This window comes from Hevea brasiliensis, chromosome 15 (genome assembly GCF_030052815.1).
Source record: "Hevea brasiliensis isolate MT/VB/25A 57/8 chromosome 15, ASM3005281v1, whole genome shotgun sequence".
Classification (NCBI taxonomy): domain Eukaryota; kingdom Viridiplantae; phylum Streptophyta; class Magnoliopsida; order Malpighiales; family Euphorbiaceae; genus Hevea; species Hevea brasiliensis.
The window spans coordinates 51,798,917-51,821,021 of NC_079507.1; the positions used below are offsets into that span (position 1 = coordinate 51,798,917).

Below are 22,105 nucleotides of genomic sequence, written 5' to 3' on the forward strand. Positions count from 1 at the left end.
TTAGTCTCAAAATTAAGAAATTGAACTTCTTAATTTTTTTATTTAAATCAATAAATTTAGCTTATAAATTTTAATTTTTGAGTTAAATTAAACTTAAATTAAAATTTTTATATTAATTTGAATAAAAAGTTAAAAATGAGTTAAATTAAACTTTATCAATAAGTATAAGAGTCAAATTGAATATCCTTTAAATTTCATTTGAGATTAAATAAAATTAAAAAAAAATTTATATATAAAAATTTTAAATAAAATTCTAAATATGCAAGCCCAAAGGCCAGCCAGTCCAATTGGTAAATAATTTGAATGGGCTTGTTTTATATTTTATTAATCAAGATTTGTATTCTAAAATTATGTTATAATGGGTATCATTTTCAATTTATATAAGAATTTTTTAATCTCAATATGAATGATTTATTTCTAATTAAATTAAGAAAGTATGTAAGTAATAATTAAATAAAAATAAAAAGAAACTTTAAATATTTAAAATATAAACAATAAGAAAGGGAACCAGAAATAAAATGGTTAATATATATTAACTTAATTGGCTATAAAACCATGGCCATTTTTCTTAATTAACTTTCCATTATAGTAGAAAAAAATGAACTCTATTTCCCATTTTCCTTAGGATTAGGAAGTGTTAGATATAAAGTTAAAAAAAAAAAAATTAAATAAAGTATGGTATTGTTTTATTTATTAAGCTTTGTTAACTTATTAGGTTAACATTAGAGAGGTTAAGTATTAAGAAGGCTAAAAAATAACATATTCTCTTATACCATCCAAATAATATTAATAAGAGATTGTTTTATATATACTATTTATTTTTATAAAAAATAATTTATATATGAAAAATATTTTCAATGAAAATTGTTTTTCTAAAAAATGTTTTCATGAAAATATTTTCCATTATCTTATTACAATGTTATGATATGTGTTTCTATCATACATGTATAAATATATTTGTATTTTAATAAAATTGTAAAAATTTAGGAAATGACTTTTTTTTTCCTTAAAAATTTGTTAATTTTTTATTGACCAATTTTTTAAATGTCCTAAACCCTAAAAAATATGAAAAAAATATTTTTTCATAAAACAAACAGAGGTTAAGAGTCATTTGTTTTGCAGAAAATATTTTTCGCATGTTCTAGCATTTGTGACACTAAAAAAAATGAGTCAATAAAAAATAATTTTCTAATTAAAAGAAAAACTTAGTTATTTCTAAAGAAAATTTTCCTCTTTAAAAAAAATTATTTTTTATTTTCTAAATTTTGATAATTTTATTTAAATATGAAACAGTTACACATGCAAAATATAAGTACATATTAATAGTTTTACATTATAATCAAATAACAGAAAATATTTTCACATTTTTTTTTAAATACATTTTATAAAAAATATTTTTTATATATAAATAATTTTTCATGAAATAAACGTAGTCTAAATTACCCCTTTATCAACATCATATCAAACCTCCCTAATGGCCATGTCATGTGTATCCAACAACCTATGCTTAATTTTGAGTACTAAGCTGATAATTGGTGTTAAGTCAACCACAAAATCCAATAAAGAGTAAAAATAATTAAGATACATAATTTAATACAACAAATGTATATATTTATATATAACAACAGTAAACCAGTTCCCTATATATCACTGAATACCAGTAAAAGAAACCCTACCAAAGCCCAAATGTCCATCCTCATACAACTCTAACCAAACCCTGTCAGCCTCAAACCTTGCACTAACTTCTTCACCAAACCCATTTACAAGTTCCCAAATTTTCAAATTTCCATCTCTCTCCCCTCCAATACTAATGCTAGTAGCGTCACCTTCAATTTCTGCTTCAGCTTTTTCACTTCTTTTCTTGCATTTTCTTTTCATTTTCCTCTTTCTTCTCTTCTTTTTCACTCTTCCCAAACACTTCCTTCCCACCATCCACGGAACTTTAACAAAAGCGAAAGTTAAAAGATTCAACAAAGCACAAGGGCAGCAACAGAGTGCTACACAGTCAGCTATCAACCCAGCTGTGCATGATCTACAGTACTTGCCTGAACACTCTATCAGATCTCCTCCACTTTCATCAACGGTGTACCTGCTGCTCTTCCTTGTACGATCTTTACGTGAAACTCGAGGTGGGTTCCTCTCCATTTGACGTTCTTGAATCATTACTTTAATTATAGCCTGCAGAGAAGGAAGGACCCTATTATAAAATTTTATTCTTTAATTAAATTCAAGCTTCAATTAAGTGCAAATTTGAGTTGTGGATATTTGGCTCTCATTATATTTTGGGATTTTTTGCTTACATATGTGTGTGTGTGTAATATATAAGAGAGAGAGAGAGAGAGAGAGAGAGAGAGAGAGAGAGAGGTAACTCTAATCGGGGAGATCCTGGATAGAGAGTTGTTATTACCTGAGGGAGATGGGTACTGATGGTTGCACTTTGAGAAAATGGATGGCATCGATTGTGGCGGTGGGTGACTTAGAATTTCTTTGTTACTGAGTGACAATGAATCAATTCAGCAAAAACAAGTAAAACCCTCTCCTAGCTGAGTCTGAATGGCGGGAGATTTTGAGGAAGAATGAAAAAAGATTTAAAAAAAAAAAACAAAAAGATAACCAGAAATAGGATTTAGAAAATGAAAATATTTTCTGATGGATTGATGAATTGATATAGATAAGATATTTTAAATTTATGTTTTTTAAAAATGTTATTTATATTTTATTTATTTATTTGAATTTTAGACTTTATCATTTTAAAAACGATTTCAATATTATTTTTTTAAATTAAGAAATTGAAAGAGCAAAATCTCAAACTTAAATTATGATTAAATAATTTATTGTCAGTCACTAAATTAAATCAGATTAAGTTGTTAGCTATTAGTCAATAATTAAATAATTGAACTAAATAATTTAAATTTTATTCCTTCCTTAACATAGAGAATAATAGGAAAATGGAAAATGACAAAATTGCCCACCACACCACTCATGTTTTTGTAATTGAACAAAATTATCACAAACCTAAAAACATAGAAAATGTGCATTTAATAATAATAATAATAATAATAATAATAATAATAATAATAATAATAATAATAATAATTTAGATGTGAATAATTAATTAAAGGTGAAAAAGGGTAGCTAGAAAATGAAATGAGAGGAAGACCAGACAGATAAAATCAGTGACCAAGTCTATTAAATAGATTAGCAATTTTAGTCTTATGATTGATAAAATCTACACATTTTAACACTTTAATCTTAATATTCTAAATTAGATGACATTTTATTTTTTAAAATATTTACAAAAAATTAAAATTTAATTATGCTTTAATTTTAAATTATTATATTATAAAATACTTGAATGTCTCAAATTTTATATATTTTAACAATTGGGTTGATAATTAATTACCGATGACTTTGATTAAAATATATTTAGTTGTTGCTATTATATGTAAAATAAATAACAATAGTATATACCATATTATTTATTTTATTATTTATTCAAATAGATATAATTATTAATTATTATATAATATATTAAAATATAATTATTTTTAAAAGAATAGTATGATTTTAATATTTTAAAAAATTAAATTATTAAATAAAGTTAAAACAAATTGTAGTGAGTGATAACAGCTCTACCAACTATTTACAAGCTATTAGCCTCCCATCCGTTTTAAATTTTTCCCATATATATATATATATAGAAAAAATTAATTTATTTTTGATAAAATTATTTTATTTAATTATTAGCCTTTTCAAAAAAATAATTATATTATTCTATTAAGTTGAAATTATTTATTTTTTATTATATATTCAAAACTTTTCTAAAGCATTAGCGCCTTAAAAAAATTATAGCTTAATTACACTCTATTATGATATTTCTTACTATATAATATTAACCCTTTAAAACATAGAGTAAATAAGAAATATATAGGAAATAAATATAATGAAATAATATATTAAATCAATAATGTTAACCCCTTAAAAATAATTTTTTGACTCTATCTCTGGCTATTAGCTCTATTTTTAGAGATTTATCAAATATTTAATTCATATTGTCTAAGAGTCCATTAGCTATCAGCTTAATTCGAAATGTGAATTAAACACAATTAATATTTTAAAAATTAATTAATAATTTTACATCAGCAAAGATTATTTTTGAAGGTAAATATAGTAAGTAGCATTAAATTGACCAACTAGTTTTTACTTGAGGCTTGAGTGTCGCATGGGTAAGATGTTAAAAAATGTTCAGCTGAAAGATTTGGGTACTGAAAAAAATATTTTATAAATATATTAATTAAATTTAATATATTTTAATTATCAAAATTTTAAAATAAAAATTATTTTTTTCTAATAATTTAAAAAAAATATGTAAAATAATATTTTTCAATAAAAAAAAAAAAGATTTTTTAACCGCTCAATTTTATTCTAAACGGGCCTTAAAATCTAAATGGTAAAATAGTAAATACGCGTCGACAAAATAAAAAAGGGGAACTGTATTGGCTCATTCGCATGGGTCTTGCCTTCAAGGACTATCAATTGGCCGCTAAATAACAACTACTAGGATTACATTAATAGGGACAATTAGTTAGATTTGATTTATTATAAATTTAAAATATAAATATATAAATTTTATTTATTTTATATATAAATTTTAATATATATTATATTTTAAATTTATAATAAATCGAGCTTTGAATAATTTTTTTTTTATATTTACAATACATCATTCAATTTTTTTAATTAAATATTAACCACTTTTTTTTTAACAAACTAGTTATGTTATTAAAATCATGAGATCAAGAAATATATATATATATATATATATATATATATATATATTATAAAAAATAATTTATATACAAAAAATATTTTTTATAAAAAATACTTTTTCTATGAAAATATTTTTTATTGTTTGATGGTATTGTTAAATTAATGATATATATTTATTTCATATATGTATAAATAAGTGTACATTTTAATAAAATTATCGAAATTTAGAAAAAAAATGACTTCTTCTTTTAAAAAATAAAAATTATTTTCTTTAAAAATGAATTAGCTTTCCCTTTGACTAGGAAAATATTTTCTGTTAACTAATTTTTTATGTTCCAACGCTAGAAAATATTTTCCAGAAAAAATATTTTGTGAAAAAATGGAGCCAACATTCTCATTTATTTTGTAGAAAATATTTTTCTGAAAAATATTTTTCAATATTTAAAAAATGAGAAGTAATTTTTTATATTTTGATAATTTTATTAAAATATAAAAAATTTATATAACACATATCATTAATTTATCTTTATAATTAAATAATGAAAAATATTTTTATAAAAATAATTTGCATGAAAAAAATATATTTTTAATATATAAATTATTTTTTGTAAAATAAATAAGCCTAAAGCATTCATAAATATCCATAACAGGAGCTAACAATGGAAATGCCAGACAATATATATACATAAGCACTGCAATGTTGTCGTGGTAGTCTAGCTAAACCAATGGCTGAGCCACTGGCCATGCAAACATTGTTTTGGAACCAAACACAAATGAACAATCCTAGAGAGATCGCAAAGCATGCATTTCAGAAAACTACATTTTGATATTGTTATACGTATCATATATATAATTTGATCAAATAGAGCAAAAGAAACTCACCTCAGTACATAGCATACTGCACTGTAATTCTTGAAAGCTCGGAGCTAGTTAGTTTCAACCCAATAGCCAAAACTTGAAGAGAAATCCAAAGAATCAGTTTCTTGACTCTTGTTTTTGATTCTAAGAGATCAAGAGTAGTATATGATGACAGAGTAAAGGAAAGAAAACTAGCTTAGCTTGATCTGATCTATAATACTCTATAAAATTTATATAAGAGAAGGAATCACTGATCATGATCAGTATGTGTGTTTTCTCTAGGTATTCTTGATCTTATTTTAGTGAGTGGTAAACTTTTAATAATGAGGAAAATCAAAACCCAATTTCTTAATAGCAAAATCTCTGGCAAAAGAAGATAAAATATAGAGAAGAGGGATCAGAATCATCAGAAGGGCGTGGTGTGGTTTTTTGATGAGTTCCAATGACAGCGAATATAGGAAATTGTCTATCTTCTCTTCAATTAGCTCTTTTTTCCGCTCTTCTTGATGTTTGTTTCCTCTTTTTTTTTGACTTTGCATGAGTCATGCACGTGATAGAGACGGTAAACACGTGCATACCCACATTCAAGTTTGTTTAAACAAATGGAAAGTTTTACCAAGGACCAATGTTGTCAGTTGGATCCATCTATTAGTTTTTTGAATAATTTGATTTTTTTTTAATTTATATTCATTCTCAAAATTCGAGGTTGATTAGGGATTTTGATTTGATTATTTTGTTATATTCCAAAGTTTGATTTTGTTAATCTTGGGAATTAATTTCTTTTCACCTCTCTCCAAAGCTTAGCTCTTCTAAACTTATTTGACAAAATCAATATATGCACGTAGCATCTCAAATTTTTAAATAATTATTATATATATATATATTAATATATTAAATATTATGATATTTAATTTGAATTTTTTTATTTTCAAATTTAAATTTTTATTTTTCAAGATAACTAATTTTAATAATTTTTAAAAATTAATTTAAAGATCATGTGTAAGTTTAAAAATATTTTTGAACTTTATAAATTTTTTTGAGTTCTTTATAATTTTTTCGAAATTTTTGGATCTCATTTTGGGTCTCAGGGTAGAGCACAAATCGAATTTTGAGTATCTTAAATCGAACCGATTGAATCAAACTTGACTAAATCAAACTGACCAAATCAGACCAACTTCTTTTTCTTTCCCTTTCCTCTCCTTCGCACTTGTAACACCCCTATTTGCATGGCCTGGTATATTTTACTGTTCCGGTGATCGATGTCGGTCCGGACAATTAAGGGGATTAGAACCACATCTAAGACACCTGGATAAGCCTTCAATGAAAATAAATAGTGACTACCTTATAGGTAAGTATAAATAAGAAAAATAGAACATAAAAGGTTAAATGAGCCAAGAGTCACAGCGATGGGTGACCTTCCCGGAAAGTGACTGCGAGGTCAGTCTAAACCCTAATTTCGAATCGAAAATTGCAACGCCACAGTCCTAAGGAATACTGCGAGCACAGTGTAAAAGAGAAAATCATAGAAAAGAATTGTTAAGCAGGTCAAATAATTAGGTCAGGGATCCAGAAGAAATATTGAATTACTTGCAAACCAGATCAGACCGGCGAGCCGCAATTTGGTCAATTTACCCCTAGAGGTTACTCATGACCTAACTGTCTAATAAAATCAGAGAAACGAAAATTTTAGAGCTGAGAATTTAATTAAAGAACTAATAAAAAAATAAAGGAAAAAGAAAAAGAATTGAAAATATGATTTATTACATCATACCTATCACATCACATATGGTGTCAAATGTGATAATTATTTTCCCACAAAAAAAAAAATTTTCATTTCTTGTCTTCTCCACGTTTTTGGCCGGCTTGCTCCTCTCCCCTCTCCTCCATGTGCAACCTCTATTAAAGCTTGAATACAAGCTTGATTTTCTACTTAATTAAACCTAAATCCCCCAAAACTTTCCATTAAAACTTGTTATCCCAACTTAAGAAGGAGATTGAAGAAGAAAGCAAAGAGGAAAGTGAAGAAAATTTGGTGATTGAAATTCAAGGTTGAGGTTAGTAGCTTGAATTGGAATTTCTTTGTTTAACACTTATGTTTTTAGTTCAAGTAACTTAGATTTTAACTTAAAATTCAAGGAAAACTATTTGGGGGACCAAAGAGGATTTTCGGCCATCCTATAAGGGTATTGGAATTTTATGATTTTGATGGAATTGAAGCATTAGTTAAGTTGAATTGAGTGTATAGAGGTTGAGTATAAACTTTAATTGCATTAAATTACACAATTGTGTAATTAGGGTTCTTGTGCATTTTGAAAATTAGGAAAAATTTTGGGGAAATAGTCAATTGATGCAATTGACCTTAATCAAGGTGAGAAATGGTCAATTAGGACCATTTGTGGTGTGTGTGAATTGGTAGAATGAGATTTCAATTCGGATTGGTTAGGGTTCATATTCTGGCAACTTGACCTAGGTCCCTTTCAGGGACCAAAACTGAAAATTTACCAACCCAATTGGTGTGAGACCAATTGAGGATGAAAACAGACACATAATGGCCCATTTTTCATTTGGAAACCATGCCCAGAAAATGACTTTAACATGGTGAACAATTAGGTCAAACTCGGGTGTAGTGCACTGCCACTATACCAAAATTACTGAATAAACAATGTTTGTTCATTTGGCCATAACTTGGGCTATACAGGTCCAAATGACTTGATTTTTGTGGCATTGGAAAGGTATGACATAGCACTACAACTTTCGTGAAGAACACTAGCCCAAATTCTGCCCATAACTCAGTCATTTTGCCACCTAAATTTAGTGATCAAAAACTACTAGAATCTAAGTAGGAGCCCAGAAATTTAGGTTAAACCAATCCGGTCAACCATGTTCAAATGGCCATATCTTTGACTACAAAACTCCAAATGAGTGATTCAAAAGGGGAATTAAAGCTAAGAAAGCAAAGAACAAGTTTTATGAAGAACACTTTGTAAAATTCTAACAGAAACTTGACCAATAGAACAATATAAAACAAGATACAAATCTGAAAATTTGCAATTGGTCCTAGGAGACCTAAAATTTGAAGAAACAATCAAAACCAATGAATTAGGTAACCAAAATGTGGTTTGTGGGTGTAGTTAAAATTTTCATACCTATTAAGCATAAGATAGTCAACATTTTGACTTGAATAATGCCATTAATAGTAACACCGAAATGAAAATTTCAAAAGACGTTAATTTACGCCTATTAGGACTAGAATTGAGTATACATGAATTTAATTATTGGATTTATTATGAGATAAGATACTGAAATATTGTAAATTGTGTGTTTCAGCTAAAAAAGACCCGGAAGGGATAAGAAACTGAGTCAAGACCTAGAAGCGACTCACATTAGATTTGTGCTTAATAATTCTTGTTTAAGTATTTTATTCTTGAAAATTTGATTTTTGTGTTAATTATGAATTGTGTTGCTATTTTATGATTGCAAATATGACTTTGGACATTGATCAGATTTCTCATAAATTATTTGAATAAATCGTTTTGAATTGATTTTGTATTCACACTTAGCATGAGAGTACCACATTATTCCTTCTCCATTTATGGGGTTGATATCGATTATTTTCCTCCCTCTCTAGTTTACCAGTTGAGGTCGAGATTGGATGAGTACTCATTAGCTAGCTAGCCACCTCCCTCATTGATTTTGATTAGTGAGGTTGTAGGTTGCTTTGTCGTGGTGTACAATACGGCATTGATCGGAAATTTTGTGTCATGGCTTAAGATGTGTATGGATTGGTAACACTGTGTTATTAAATTATTTGACTAAAATTGTGTTGTAATGAGTTGTGAAATTTGTGAAAAGAAATTGTGAATTGTTAATAAATGTTTTACATTACGTATTTTACATTTTATTGTGCACCACTGAGTATTTTTATACTCAGCGATAGCTTCTTTTGCTGTTACAGATAGAGGCAAGAAAAAAGCAACAAAGTGAGCTGTTGAATTGTTGGGGACTATACAAAATTGCTTTCACACTTGTACTGTGTATGGGTATATGGGCATGTGTTGGCTCCTACTAGTTATATATAGAGGTAGGTGTCGATCAAGATAGAATCTGTTACCCTAAGTAAATAGGGATAAAATCCTATGTTCATTTAATTGTTCTTGATGTTTCAAGTTCCTGGCCAGGACAAATAAATTTAAACAAAAAAGAGTTTCTGATAAGAAAATCTTTTTAATCAAGAACTGGAATTAAAAGAGAACATAATATTCATAGCAGATGGGGTTTGACATAAACCATTACTCTAGCTCGAATTGGGATTTTGTAACAGAGAAATTCTAGTACATTGTAACATATGATTATAGGTTCATTTAAGGTATTCCTTATTACTGATTGGGTGGTCATGGTATGCTATACTAAGTGTTAACCATGGTCTATGAGGTGCATAAAATGATTTAGAGAAATCATTTATGGTAAGAAAGAGTTTTGATGATTTTAAGAGTTGATATCATATCTCATTGTCAATTAGTGATGAGCCTAGTGAGTCACACACATACACAAGTAATCACCAAGTTAAATGTGGTTTAATTAATTAGTTAAAGAGTTTAATTGATTAATTAAATAGGTTTGGTTTGCAATTAGATTGCAAAATCCCTAGCATGGCTTGAAATCAAATCTAGGTTATTGGATATATAGTATAAGTTAAATTTATATTTAAAGTGTTTAAATGTGAATTTAATTATGAGAAATTAATTAATAGAGATTAATTAATTAATTTATATTTGATATAAATTGATTAGAAGAAGAGAAATAATTATTTTGGGTTGAGAACTCAAAATTATGACACAAGGGTATTTTCGTCATTTCACATGGCGACATATGGCACCATGAGATGTTGACACATGGAACTACACATAAGCTTGCCATTTGTCTTTTAATCATGTAAGATGATCAAAGTCAAGATTAAATCTAAGTTTGACACTTGGCACAATGTGATTGGATCAATTAAACTAAGAGCCAATCAGAAGATGACATGTAACAAGGGTTTTAAGTGATGACCTAGCTATATAAGGGAAAGGATGAAAGAAAAAAATAACAAGCTGCTATTCTTTCATATGTGCCGCCACCTAAAGAAGCTCTCCCCTCTCTTCTTCTTTATCTCTCATCAATTCAAAGAGAATTGCCAACATTCTCTTGAATTAAAATTGCTAGAAATAGTTTTTAGTGTCTTTTATACATCTGTAATCTCTTTAAAGACAAAACCTGAATTTCTAATTGATTGGAAAGGCTTGAAAAGCTGTTCAAGGGGTTGCCATTGGTGATCTTGGTGTGGACAAGCTAGAGGGACAACATCTGGTGTCCTAAGTGCATCCCAAAGGTACCAAACACAACTACAGTGCATCAAAAGATTAGTGTACATGTTCTTGAATTAATCTAGGGTTCTAATGAATTAATCTGTTAATTCTAAAATCTTAAATGACAAATGTAGATCCAAAAATATATTAAAAGTGTTTTAATATGCTTTTTAACATTGAAATCAATTAGGTAAATAATGAATTTTGCATTATGCATGAGACCCTAGAAGAAAATTTTTAAATTCAATGTTCTAAACTTATATTTTTCATGCTTCCTCTCCTTCAAAAATTCGGTGAGTCCCACGAATTTACCAGTAATTTTTTGGGTCTTTAATGAGTCTTTTTAATTAAATAAAAACTATATTCTAACTCCTGGTGTTGTACACTTCACGTAGGTGTTTTTGTTTCAAAAAAATTTTATCGGTGACCGGAACTGTAATTTCGGAGCAGACATGCTAGCTGTCGAACACACTTCAGAAGTGAGTTAATATTACAGTGCTTCTCACCATTTTTAGATGCCCTGGACTAGTTTCAGGTGTCAAAATTGGTGTAGGTAAACCCTAACTCCAAATGCCCTTTTTATTTAGTATTAAGCTTAGAATAAAATCTATAAAATATTCGTGAGTAGCTAGAAAATTATAATTTCAATTGTATTAGTATAATAGCATTGTTAAAGACTGCAGGGTATGATTATAGAATTTTTAGGGTTAGTTTGGATAGTTTTTGTAAAATGTTAGTTTTAAGCTTAATAGTTGAATAGTATAAATATGTGAGATTTGATTGTTTGAGCAGACCCAGGAGGGGCATTATATTGTTGTTGTGTTGTGGACCTAAGGCCTTTAGATTAGGAAGTGTTATTTGAGGTGTTTTCCAGGTTGGATAGGTCCTAAGTACAAGGAAAATTCTACTGGATTTCCGGCATAAAATTTAGGGTGCCTTTAATTCTTTAAGCTCTTTATTTTGTTTTATTATTGATAAATTCATGAATATAATTGTTTAGATGATCTGAGTCAGCCTTCCTCTTCTTTTCAGTCACCCCAGTGACTTTTGGATAAGTTGCGAGTTGATATTGATTTTAATTATAATTTCAATATTATCAATTTATATTCAAGGCATGCTCATGCATTCACTTATAAATATATGTGTATAAATAGTTAAATGCTAAGCACAATCCTGTGTTGCATACATTAATGAACTTATTTGTGGATGTCGCCTTAAGGTAAATTGGAGCTGTGTGCACATATTAGCATGGGTATGGTGTGGATATGGATATGGTAGGACGGGTAGTCACGGATGGAACTTATCTCGTTGAACCCAATCCTTATATATGGATAAGTCGAGGTGAGCACTTAGATTATTAAGCGAAAGTCCGCTTTGAGTTGATCTCACTGACAGGTATTGGATTAAGAGAGCTGTTTAGGGGATCAACTGTCATATATGTATTGATGTGACACACGGGTATATGCGTGCTCTAAATTATCTTTTGTGCAAACATTGTTTGAACTGTTTGAAACTATAAGAATATGTTGTATTTTATATATAGGAATGCATTAGATTTAGATAGTTATTAAAATTATATTTTAAATCAATATATTATTCTATGAATCGAATGTTCATCCCTATTCAATTATTTTTTCTCAGGTGACAGGTGGATTTATTGAGATTAACCTGCTTTCTTTTCCTGCAGATTTAATCAGCAAAATTTAAATATAGTTTTATTATCCTTGTTTAATTCTAGAACTCTGCATGTATCAGAATTTTTGGAGTTGTAAACTTATTTATGTGAGATTATACGGATGTATGTGATGATGGAGGGAGCTGAGCTCACAAATGTTGATTTATTTATTTTCAGGATTATGAGGGTGAGCTAAACTCCCCAGATTTTGATATTATGTGTTACAAGTCAGGTGAGTTAATGCTTCCCGTTAGATAGTCCAATTTATGGCTAGACTCTGTCCGTTTATTTTCTTAGAATTGGGCTACCGTTGTAGGTTTTATGCATGATTTAAAAATAGTTAGGCTTACCACGGGCTTCGGAGGCCCTATGCTGACTCAAGTCCTAGTGCCGGTCTGGCTCAAAAATCAGGTCGTGATAATGCATACTTCATTCGGAATAAATCATTCATAAAAAAAAAATTTTAATTCAATTCGTATATAATCATACTTATTTTTATTTTTTAAATAAAAATTATTGGATTTTTATTGTCCTACATTGATTTTGGATAAGATATTTATAGTATATATAAGACATGCGTAAATCTCCTCCCCTTGAGTTAACGTTTAGGATAGAGTTAGACTCGGTCTATTTTCTCAACATGGTATCAGAGTCTACTCTGTTTCTGTTTCAACATTGGACCACTATATATGTGTTTGCCTGTAGATTTTACGCTCTTAACGTGAGAGGGTATATGTTGTCTCATATTGATTTTGTAACACTCCTAATTTTTAAATTAATTATTTTATGGGTAGATATTAATATTTTATTTTATTTAAATTTTGGAAAATTATTTGAAATTTTTTGAATTTTTGAAATCGAGTTTGATTTTTTAAAAATATAAAATTTTGATTATTTTTAACAATTTATTTAAAGACCACGTGACAAAACTAAAAATATATTTAGACTCTACGAATTTTTCTGAGTTTTTTGAAATTTTTTTGAAATTTTTGAGCCTCGTTTTTAGTCCCAAAGCAAAGTAAAAATTCAATTTCGGATATCTTGAATTGAACCTGCCAAATCGAACCGGACCAGGTCTGACCAATAGAATCGGACCGACCCTTTTTCCTTTCCTTCTTCCTCTTCCTCTTCTGCGCACCCCTGACGCTCTCCCTCTCTCTCTCATTTTCTCTCTCCTCTCTCCTCCTCTCACAGCCCCACTGTTGCCCCAACCTTCCCAGCTCGCCGACGCACCTCCAGCACCCCTTCCCACCGCCGGCCGATGCTCCAGGCCACTGGAAAATAGCCCAAAAGCTCCCTTTACATGCTGTGTGACTTTTCACCTTCCCGGCCAAAATCCAACAGATCCGGCCACCAATCGGATCGGGTCTTGTCCCAAAACACATCTACACCTCGAAAGCTTTCCATAGACACCAAGAACACAAAAATTCATCGAGTGGTTTGTCTAATTTTTACTCGAGAAGTTTTAGCCCATTTTGATTTTCGGGCTAGATTTCTCGAAAATCGTAAACCCCACAAAAAATCTGAGAGTACCGGAGTGCTCCACTTGTCGAGAGCTTCGCGGTAATACCCATTTCAAATTTTTTCGACACCGTTTTTCGATGGGTCCGGCAAGACTTCGCAATATTTTTTCGAGCATTAAATGAGTTTAGAAAATTTTGTAAAAATTATATACTAACCCCGGTGTTATGGGTTTCGTGTAGGTACATTCAATTAGTAGAAATTCGACGGTTGCTCGGATTTGCAATTTTAGGCCGAGTAGACAGACTACCGGGAAAGCTTCAGAACCGAGCTAAGAGTATAAGCTATTCCACCATTTTCAAACGTTTCGGACGCATCTCCAGGGTCAGAATTGGCATAGGTAAACCCGAACCCTCATTTTTCGTAATTATTTAGTGCCTGATTTCGATTAAAAATCTATAAAATATTCGTAGTAGGTTAGAAAAATATAATTCCTTTTGCGTTAGCTCTATAATATTGCTAAGGACCGCGAGGCAAAGTTTTAGAATTTTCAGAGCTCATTTGGGTAGTTTTTGCTAAAGGAGTAATTGTAGGGACTAAATTATAATTTTTCAAATTATGATTATTGACTGTTTGGGTGGGCTCAGGAGGGGCCATGTGATGTGATTGAGTTGTGAATGTGTGACTTGTGGATATAGAAGTGCATTTTGAGCCCTTTTGCAGGTTGGGTAGGTCCTAGGTATAGGAGAGACTCTGCCGGATTTTCAGCATGACTTAGGGTGTCTTTGGTCTTTTTCAAACTTGTATTGAGTCAAATATATTAAATAACTGTAATAAAATTTGTCAAGTGAGCCGGGACAGCCTTTCTACTCTGCCCAGTCACCACAGTGACCTCAATTTAAGTCTGTGAGTAAAATATTAATTTTAATTATAATTTCAATATTATTATATATTCAAGCATGCCCATGCATCACTTATAAATATGTATCTATATAGTTAAACACTAGGCACGTCTTATATTGCATTCTAAATTGATGAAGTGCCATGGATATTATTTGTGGTAATTTAGAGCCGTGTGCGTGCGTTGGTGTGTGTGTGGTATGTGGTATTGGATATGGATAGGAAGGGTAGACACGGCTTGAGAGACACTCGCTGGGACCCAAAGTCAGGATAGGCACGGCTTAAGAGACACTCGCTGGCCCCCGCATTTAGTTTATTAAGCAAAAGTCTGGCTTGAGAGACACTCGCTGGCAGAGGTTGGATTAAGAGAGCTGTATAGGAGATCAGCTCCCATATATGTACTGTTTGAATAGTGTTGGGTGTGTGAGTGCTCCAAATTGTCTTTATACTGTTATGATGTGATTTGTATAAAATTTATGATGATGTTGCATTCCATTCCTTAGGATGCATTAGCTTTAGATAGCTATAGAAATTACGGTTAAAATTAGTATTTTACTCTCTGAGTCAAACGCTCACTCCTATTCATCTATTTTTCCAGGCTACAGGAGGATTACTTGTTGTGACTAACCTGCTCTTCTTCTTCACAGGTCAATTAGTAGTATCTAATGTATTTTGTACAATTGAGTTAAATTTTAGACTCTGAATATGTTAGGAGTATTTTAATTAATTTGGGTCTGTAATATAATATTGTGTTGAATTTGTAAGAATATTAAATACATGCATGACTGGATTGGATGAAGGAGCTGAGCTCCCATTGGATTTTATGATATTATGAGTATGTTGAGGGTGAGCTAAGCTCCTCAAATTATTATATATTGTGTTTACAGGTCGAACAAGTAAAAAATTCTCCGTTGAATGGTTCATTTTATGGTCGGACTCTGTTCGGTTGAATTCTTGAAATTAGGTCTAAATGGGCCTTAAGATTGGGTTGAGAAATAGTTAGGCTTACTATGGGCCTCGGGGGCTTTAAGCTGGCTTAAGTCATAGTGCCGGTCCGGCCCATAGGATTGGATTGTGACAGATTTGAAATAAAATGTTTGTGTTATATATAAGATTTAAACAAATTTTCTCCATTTGAGCTGAAGTTAAATTCGATTTATTTTTTCAATAATTTTTTATTTTAAATATAAAAATTAATAAAAAAAATCAATGGAATTGAATTTTTTAGAATTCTAGTTTTCAAATAAGGTGATTGAGTGTGTGTTGTAAGAAATTTTTATGGATAATTCATCTTTTTCTTAATTAGTTTCAATAATTATATCCTTAATCAATATAATTCTTTACTCGTCTCTTATATTTAGATATTAATAATTATTTTGCGTTGTAATAATTTTGGATTAGCTGAATATATGATTTAGTCAAACACTCGAATGCAAGTAATATTATCATATTAAGAAAAAACTAATATTTTTTCTAAAAAAAAAACTAATATTTTAATTTTTTGACAACTCACTAGCAATTATAATTAATGACTAAATTCTAAAAATTAAAAGCTAATTCATAATAGTTCAATTAAATAGATATTTAATAAAATTTAACTGTGCCCTATAGTTTGAATACATAAATTCTCACGCCTCAAAATAAATCCAAAATCTCAAATATTCTTTATAGATTTTGTGGGAGAATTTTAATCTCTATTTATTTTTTTAAAAATATTTTTTATATTTTTTAGTATTTAAGTATTTAAGAAAATAAATCAATAAAAATATTTTACTGATTAAAAAAAATTAAATCAAATAAATTTAAAATACAAATATATAAATTTCATATATTTTATATATAAATCTCATTATATATATAATTTTAGTCAATAATGTATCAAATCTAAATAAGAAATTCTCATTCACAAAGTCGATTACAAATAGCATTAGCTTATCAACATTTCCAAACTATATCATTTCAAGGTAAACTCCCAATTATTGAGGATTGTTTGTTCCTAAAAGCCATTTGCAAACCACACTTGGTCTAAAGTAATAATGACAAAAAAAAAAAAAAAAAAAAAAAAAAAAAATTGAAGAATGTGGTAGCAATCTATCATGACACAAACAAAAGCTAGAGGAAACAACCTTTTTCTTTGCAGTTCCTGTCATTTCACTATCAACTCACCATATTCATAACCATTTGTTCCACATAAAACTTTAATTCCACTTGGAAGAAATCCACTCTATTATCTAACCCATTTGGCCTTTGTCTTTCATATTTGCAATTCTAAGGCAAAATGCAATAACAGATTAAAGAAAAGCAATGGTTCGACCCTGTGTCGGTGTAGTGAGGTCTTTCAAATTAGAGCTGAGAATTTGGTTTTTATCGAACTAAATCATTAAAATTGAATTAATTAAATTATAATATTTTAAAAAATTGAACCGACTCGAAATGTATAAAAATTAAATCGAATTAAATTGTTCTAATTCAATTCGATTTGAACCGATTAATTTTTAGACATTGATTGATTTTTTCTCTATTTAAACTTGATTTTCAAGTTATTTAGCTTGATTTTAATTTTAATTTAAACTTAATAACTATTAACCAATAAAATTAAAAATTTTAAATTCCTTAACTTACTTGCCCTAACTAAATATGGCCTTAATTTCATCTCTGGTCTGTGATATAAAGTCTACTAGCTAGTAGGCCCAACCCAAAAAGCCCAGAAAGAATCATTAAATTTTGCAAGTAACCCTCTTCTTCATTGCTCTCAGAAACCCTAACTCGCTAGCCGTTCTCTGCAAATTTCTTCCGTTTCTTCTTGATTCATGAGATCAATAATTCATCTGTTTCTCCTTAATCTTATTCTTACAATTAGATATTGTTAGTGTGTGTTAGTGAAGAATAATGGGCAAAGATGAAGAGTGCTTAAAATTCTGACACCTCTTGTATGAGTTGAGCTTGATTTTCCAAGCTCTTCTTTGAGCACATACAGCAACTCTCTGAGCCCTTCGCGCTGCTCAACATTTTCTTACGTGTTACAATTTTTTTTTCCTTTTGGTTTTTTTGTTCATTACTTTTTTTTTTCTAATTTAATGGCTTTTTTGTTTTGAAAAAATATATATTATTATTTTTTTTTATTTTTAACAGTAATTAAAAAATAGAAATTAGATTTTTTAAAAAATTTTTGTTTAGATTTTAAATATTTTTTAAATAAAAAATTGTAAAAATTGGAATTATAAATATATTATTGATGCTATAAATACGTGAAAAAATAAATATTTTTTTTTGAATTATAGAGTTTTAGTTTTTTTGAATAATCTTCTTAAACACGTAAAATAACCGTACCAAACCATTTCAAATTATGATCCAACCATACTAGTAATCTCCCTACTCAAAAAATCTATAGCATTGGCTAGGAAATTGACCTTTACAATTTGGTCTTGTAATGAATACATATTTCAACTAGAAAATGTTTATATTTCCACATCAAAAGAAAAGCAACTGATGTCAAAACAAAACCATGCTCATCTTCTTTTTTTATTTTATTTTATTTTCTTTCCCTCCAAACACTAATAAACAGCATAGCATGAAACAGTGACTTCCGAGTTTCTAACTTTGATTGTAACAACTGCGGAGTGTTCTTGACATGAGGTTTAAAATCTTTTTATTTGATAATTCAAATCTAGCCTGAACGTTGATGGGTGCATTTCCACATATCTTGTCTGCAGGCATTCCCATCTTTGTTGCCAATTTTTCTGCTTCAGCCTCTCTCTCAATTATATGATCAAAGTAAATGTACCTGCCAAATGCTGTCTTGTTCATAGCCTCCAACAAACAAGCATGTGCCTCTGCTAGTTTCATAACATCAACAGTTGCCAGCAGGCCATCTGCAAACATTTCTTGAGCTCCTGCATGTTCAACATTCAAAAATTGCAGCTCAAATTAGCCAAATGGACAAATGTCTGCCTTGAAGTGCAGGAGGGTTAGGAGTTTAATTCCTGACAATCCCTTTTCCATCTAACAATTTCTAAGGAAATTCCCCAAAAATCTGAAAACCTGGAATTCTACCTTTTAGATATGCAATTGTTGCTGTCGGATTTCTAGGAAAAAAGTCTGGGCCTGTAATGAGGCCTGGACAGATGGTGACCAATTTTAAACCATTATCCTTTGCTATTCTCCAGGCAGCCTTCTCTGCTCTCAATTTACCCAGTGCATACCAGAGCTGCATAATTTAGGAAAATGGAATAACCTTTGTCAAAAAAATTTGCAAAAAGAGTACAAGGTCTAGCTTAAACTGAGAAAAACAAATTTCTGCCAGTATGTAACTTGGATGGAAAAGTACCTTCTTGTCCATACAAAGTGATTCATCACTCCAGGACTCATGGTTAATCACAGGGGAGAGATCTAGTGTTGAGGCATCTCGCCATAAACAGGCCAGAAGTGAAGATGTGAGCACACAATTCCTTACAGACGTTGTTCTTGAACATGCCATGATGACATTCTCACAGGCCTTTACTTCTATTTCAGCCATGGATTTCTAATAGAATGAAGAATAATTATAAATAAGAGTAATTTATTTATCTGCAGAATGAATTTATTAATTTAATTACGTATTAAACTTGCCAATAACTCTTTTCTTCTTGTTTTTTTTTTTTCTCTTTGTTAACTCAGATGAAAGGGGGGATTCAAAGTTAAGAGTATGATAATGATGCAATTAGAAAAAAGAATTACAGATCCTTTCTTTGGAGTTGAGTAGATTAATCTAAAATCTGGGGACAAAACTCCAAGTTCAAATCTGGTATTTTAATTATGTGGGGGAAGGGTCCCTGGAAGGTGAACACCTCTGCTTTCAAAACAATCCAATCTACCCACTATATTTATGATTATTCTCATACTCCATAAAAACTATTCCTTTCTGAACAAGTATATAATTAAATACAACATTACTCCAAAGGTGGTAGTTGACATTGGGCATGAAAATGAAACCATTTCATTTAGTGAGCTAGAAAAGTAGTTAGTTCCCTACATCAAAAACTTTATAAGAAGCAAAATATATAATATTATTAACTAAAAGAACTAAGATAGATAGACTGTAACCAACCAAACTGAATCTATTTTCAGGAGTTTGGTTTAGGCCTTTACGGGGTAAAAGAAGAAATAGATCAAAGAAAGAAATCTTTAGTTAGTTCATGGTTCCCTCTTTCAATACATGCACATGTAAGCATGTACTTCAATGGAGACTAGAATGGGCCTAATGGGCTCAACCCCACAAAATGGCATTCCTTTCAAAACAAAAATAGCATCAATGGAAATGAGATAAAAGTGGTGGTTTGAGTGGGGCCTTATGGTGAGCCCTTGCTGATCTCATACCTCATGCTAGTACACTGCCTATTATTTCCGTCTCAAGTTTTGCAACAACATTTTTTTTTTTTTTTTTTTATAACTGAGCATCTGTGAATCTGATTTGCAATTCCTACTATATCTGATGCAAGAAGCAAACATGGATTCAATAGCACAATGCAAGAGAAAAAAATGTAGTTGTCAAGTGATAATGGAAGCAGGTGATGCCTACGAGACACAGGATAAAAATAAATGTTGCCAAGAAGGTTAGCATGCCCTCAATGATACATGACTGAGTCATGGAACACAGGTTTTGTATTTTGAGTGGACCAGAAATGGCCAAGATTGCTCCTAAAATCAATGAGACCTTGGCAGTAGCTGTGGATTAATATACAACGATGCATTGCCAGAAGGGATAAAATTAAAAATTCCTGGGATTGACAGGCAATGCTTATAGGAGTGAGGGTTGGCATTATAATTTCATAACCTAGTTTACAATGGGACAGAAGAATTTTGAAATAAGTTTGAAAATTCAATCCAACTCAGATTCTATTCTCTCTGGAATTGTCAAGGGATTTAAGCAATGAAACTCATGTTCTTTTGAAATAGGGATGTAGTGTGAGTGAGCAAGAAAGTCCCTCGTCAAAGGGCAAGGAAAGGAACTCACAGTGTAGCCAGAGAGGCCAGCAGGGTCGGTAAAAGCAGCGGTGTGAAAGACTCCACGACACCCCTCGAATGCTTCCAATAAGCTTTCAATTTCAGTTAGTTTGGCCATTACTGCTTTGATGCTGTTATTGCTTGTCCTCATCTCTCCGGAGACTTCCAGCTCCCTCAATTTCTCCATGTCCTCTGCATTTTCAACTTAATCCCTCAAAACCCATTTCAAATTACTTGATCATTATTATGTTAATTTAACATAAATATATATATATATATATATATATATATATATATATATATATATTTTTTTTTTTTTTTTTTTTGATAAATGACTCAATAGAGACTGAAACTCGAAACCATTAATATAAATTTATTAACATGAAGTGAGATAATGGATCAGGCTTTTTTTCCTGTAATTCGGCTAAATTCAGCACTAATAATGGTATTTTTAGAAGTAAATTATCTAAAAATTTCAGGAGGAATCAACATACCCACAAACTAAAATGTAACAGTAGATTTTGCAAGCATTAATTAGAAATAAATAAATAATAGTGAACCATGACCTGTTCCCCAAGCTTACGTTACTGTGATTAATGACTAAAATCAGTAGTTTATCAAATAATAATAATTAAAGGCAATTCACGGAAATCACCTTCAGTGTGGACAATTATTCTGACGGAGTACCCACGGCAGAGGAGGCGGTTGACGATGGCGAGGCCAAGGAAGGAAACACCGCTAGTAACGCAAACAAGCTTCTGACCAACGAGGTCGTCGATATCGAAACCTGTGGAAGAAAAACGCAAGCCTTGGAAATCTTCTTGGTCTTTTCTGCGGCTGAGGCCAGCGCAGGCAACCAGCATGCGCTTCAATTCTTCCATCTCCATAAGTCTCCTCTCTTCGGACTCTATAAAACCCATTTGGGTGTGAGGTTGTAGAAGCGATTATTCGAAATGGAAGAGTGGCAGCAGAAGCAAGTGGATGTGACAGGAATTGTAGACTATATAGCGTTGATATATTTATACGCTGCTTGAAGCAGAAGCTTATGAGCTAATAATAAGCAAAAGTATGGCTTAAAAGCAGCGGACTTGTACACGGGGAGAAGAGGGTGATT

At 30.3% G+C, this 22,105-nt stretch overlaps 2 protein-coding genes and 1 non-coding gene across 3 annotated transcripts; 1 reads left to right on the forward strand and 2 right to left on the reverse strand.

Moving 5' to 3' along the window:
• Nucleotides 1-1,589: 1,589 nt before the first annotated feature.
• On the reverse strand, nt 1,590-2,783 carry LOC110632407 (uncharacterized). The gene is made up of 2 exons (XM_021780627.2): nt 2,408-2,783; nt 1,590-2,178 (listed from the first exon to the last, which is right to left on the reverse strand). The coding sequence occupies exon 2, from the start codon at nt 2,161-2,163 to the stop codon at nt 1,648-1,650; it is 516 nt and encodes a 171-aa protein (XP_021636319.2). The 5' UTR covers nt 2,164-2,178; nt 2,408-2,783; the 3' UTR covers nt 1,590-1,647.
• Nucleotides 2,784-17,901: 15,118 nt separating this feature from the next.
• LOC131174341 (small nucleolar RNA snoR1) lies at nt 17,902-18,000 on the forward strand. Its single transcript, XR_009144589.1, has one exon. It is a non-coding gene; the product is annotated as a small nucleolar RNA snoR1 (small nucleolar RNA).
• Nucleotides 18,001-18,382: 382 nt separating this feature from the next.
• Nucleotides 18,383-22,105, reverse strand: LOC110632415 (cinnamoyl-CoA reductase-like SNL6). The gene is made up of 5 exons (XM_021780638.2): nt 21,647-22,105; nt 21,002-21,183; nt 19,337-19,531; nt 19,063-19,216; nt 18,383-18,902 (listed from the first exon to the last, which is right to left on the reverse strand). The coding sequence occupies exons 1-5, from the start codon at nt 21,909-21,911 to the stop codon at nt 18,604-18,606; spliced, it is 1,095 nt and encodes a 364-aa protein (XP_021636330.2). The 5' UTR covers nt 21,912-22,105; the 3' UTR covers nt 18,383-18,603.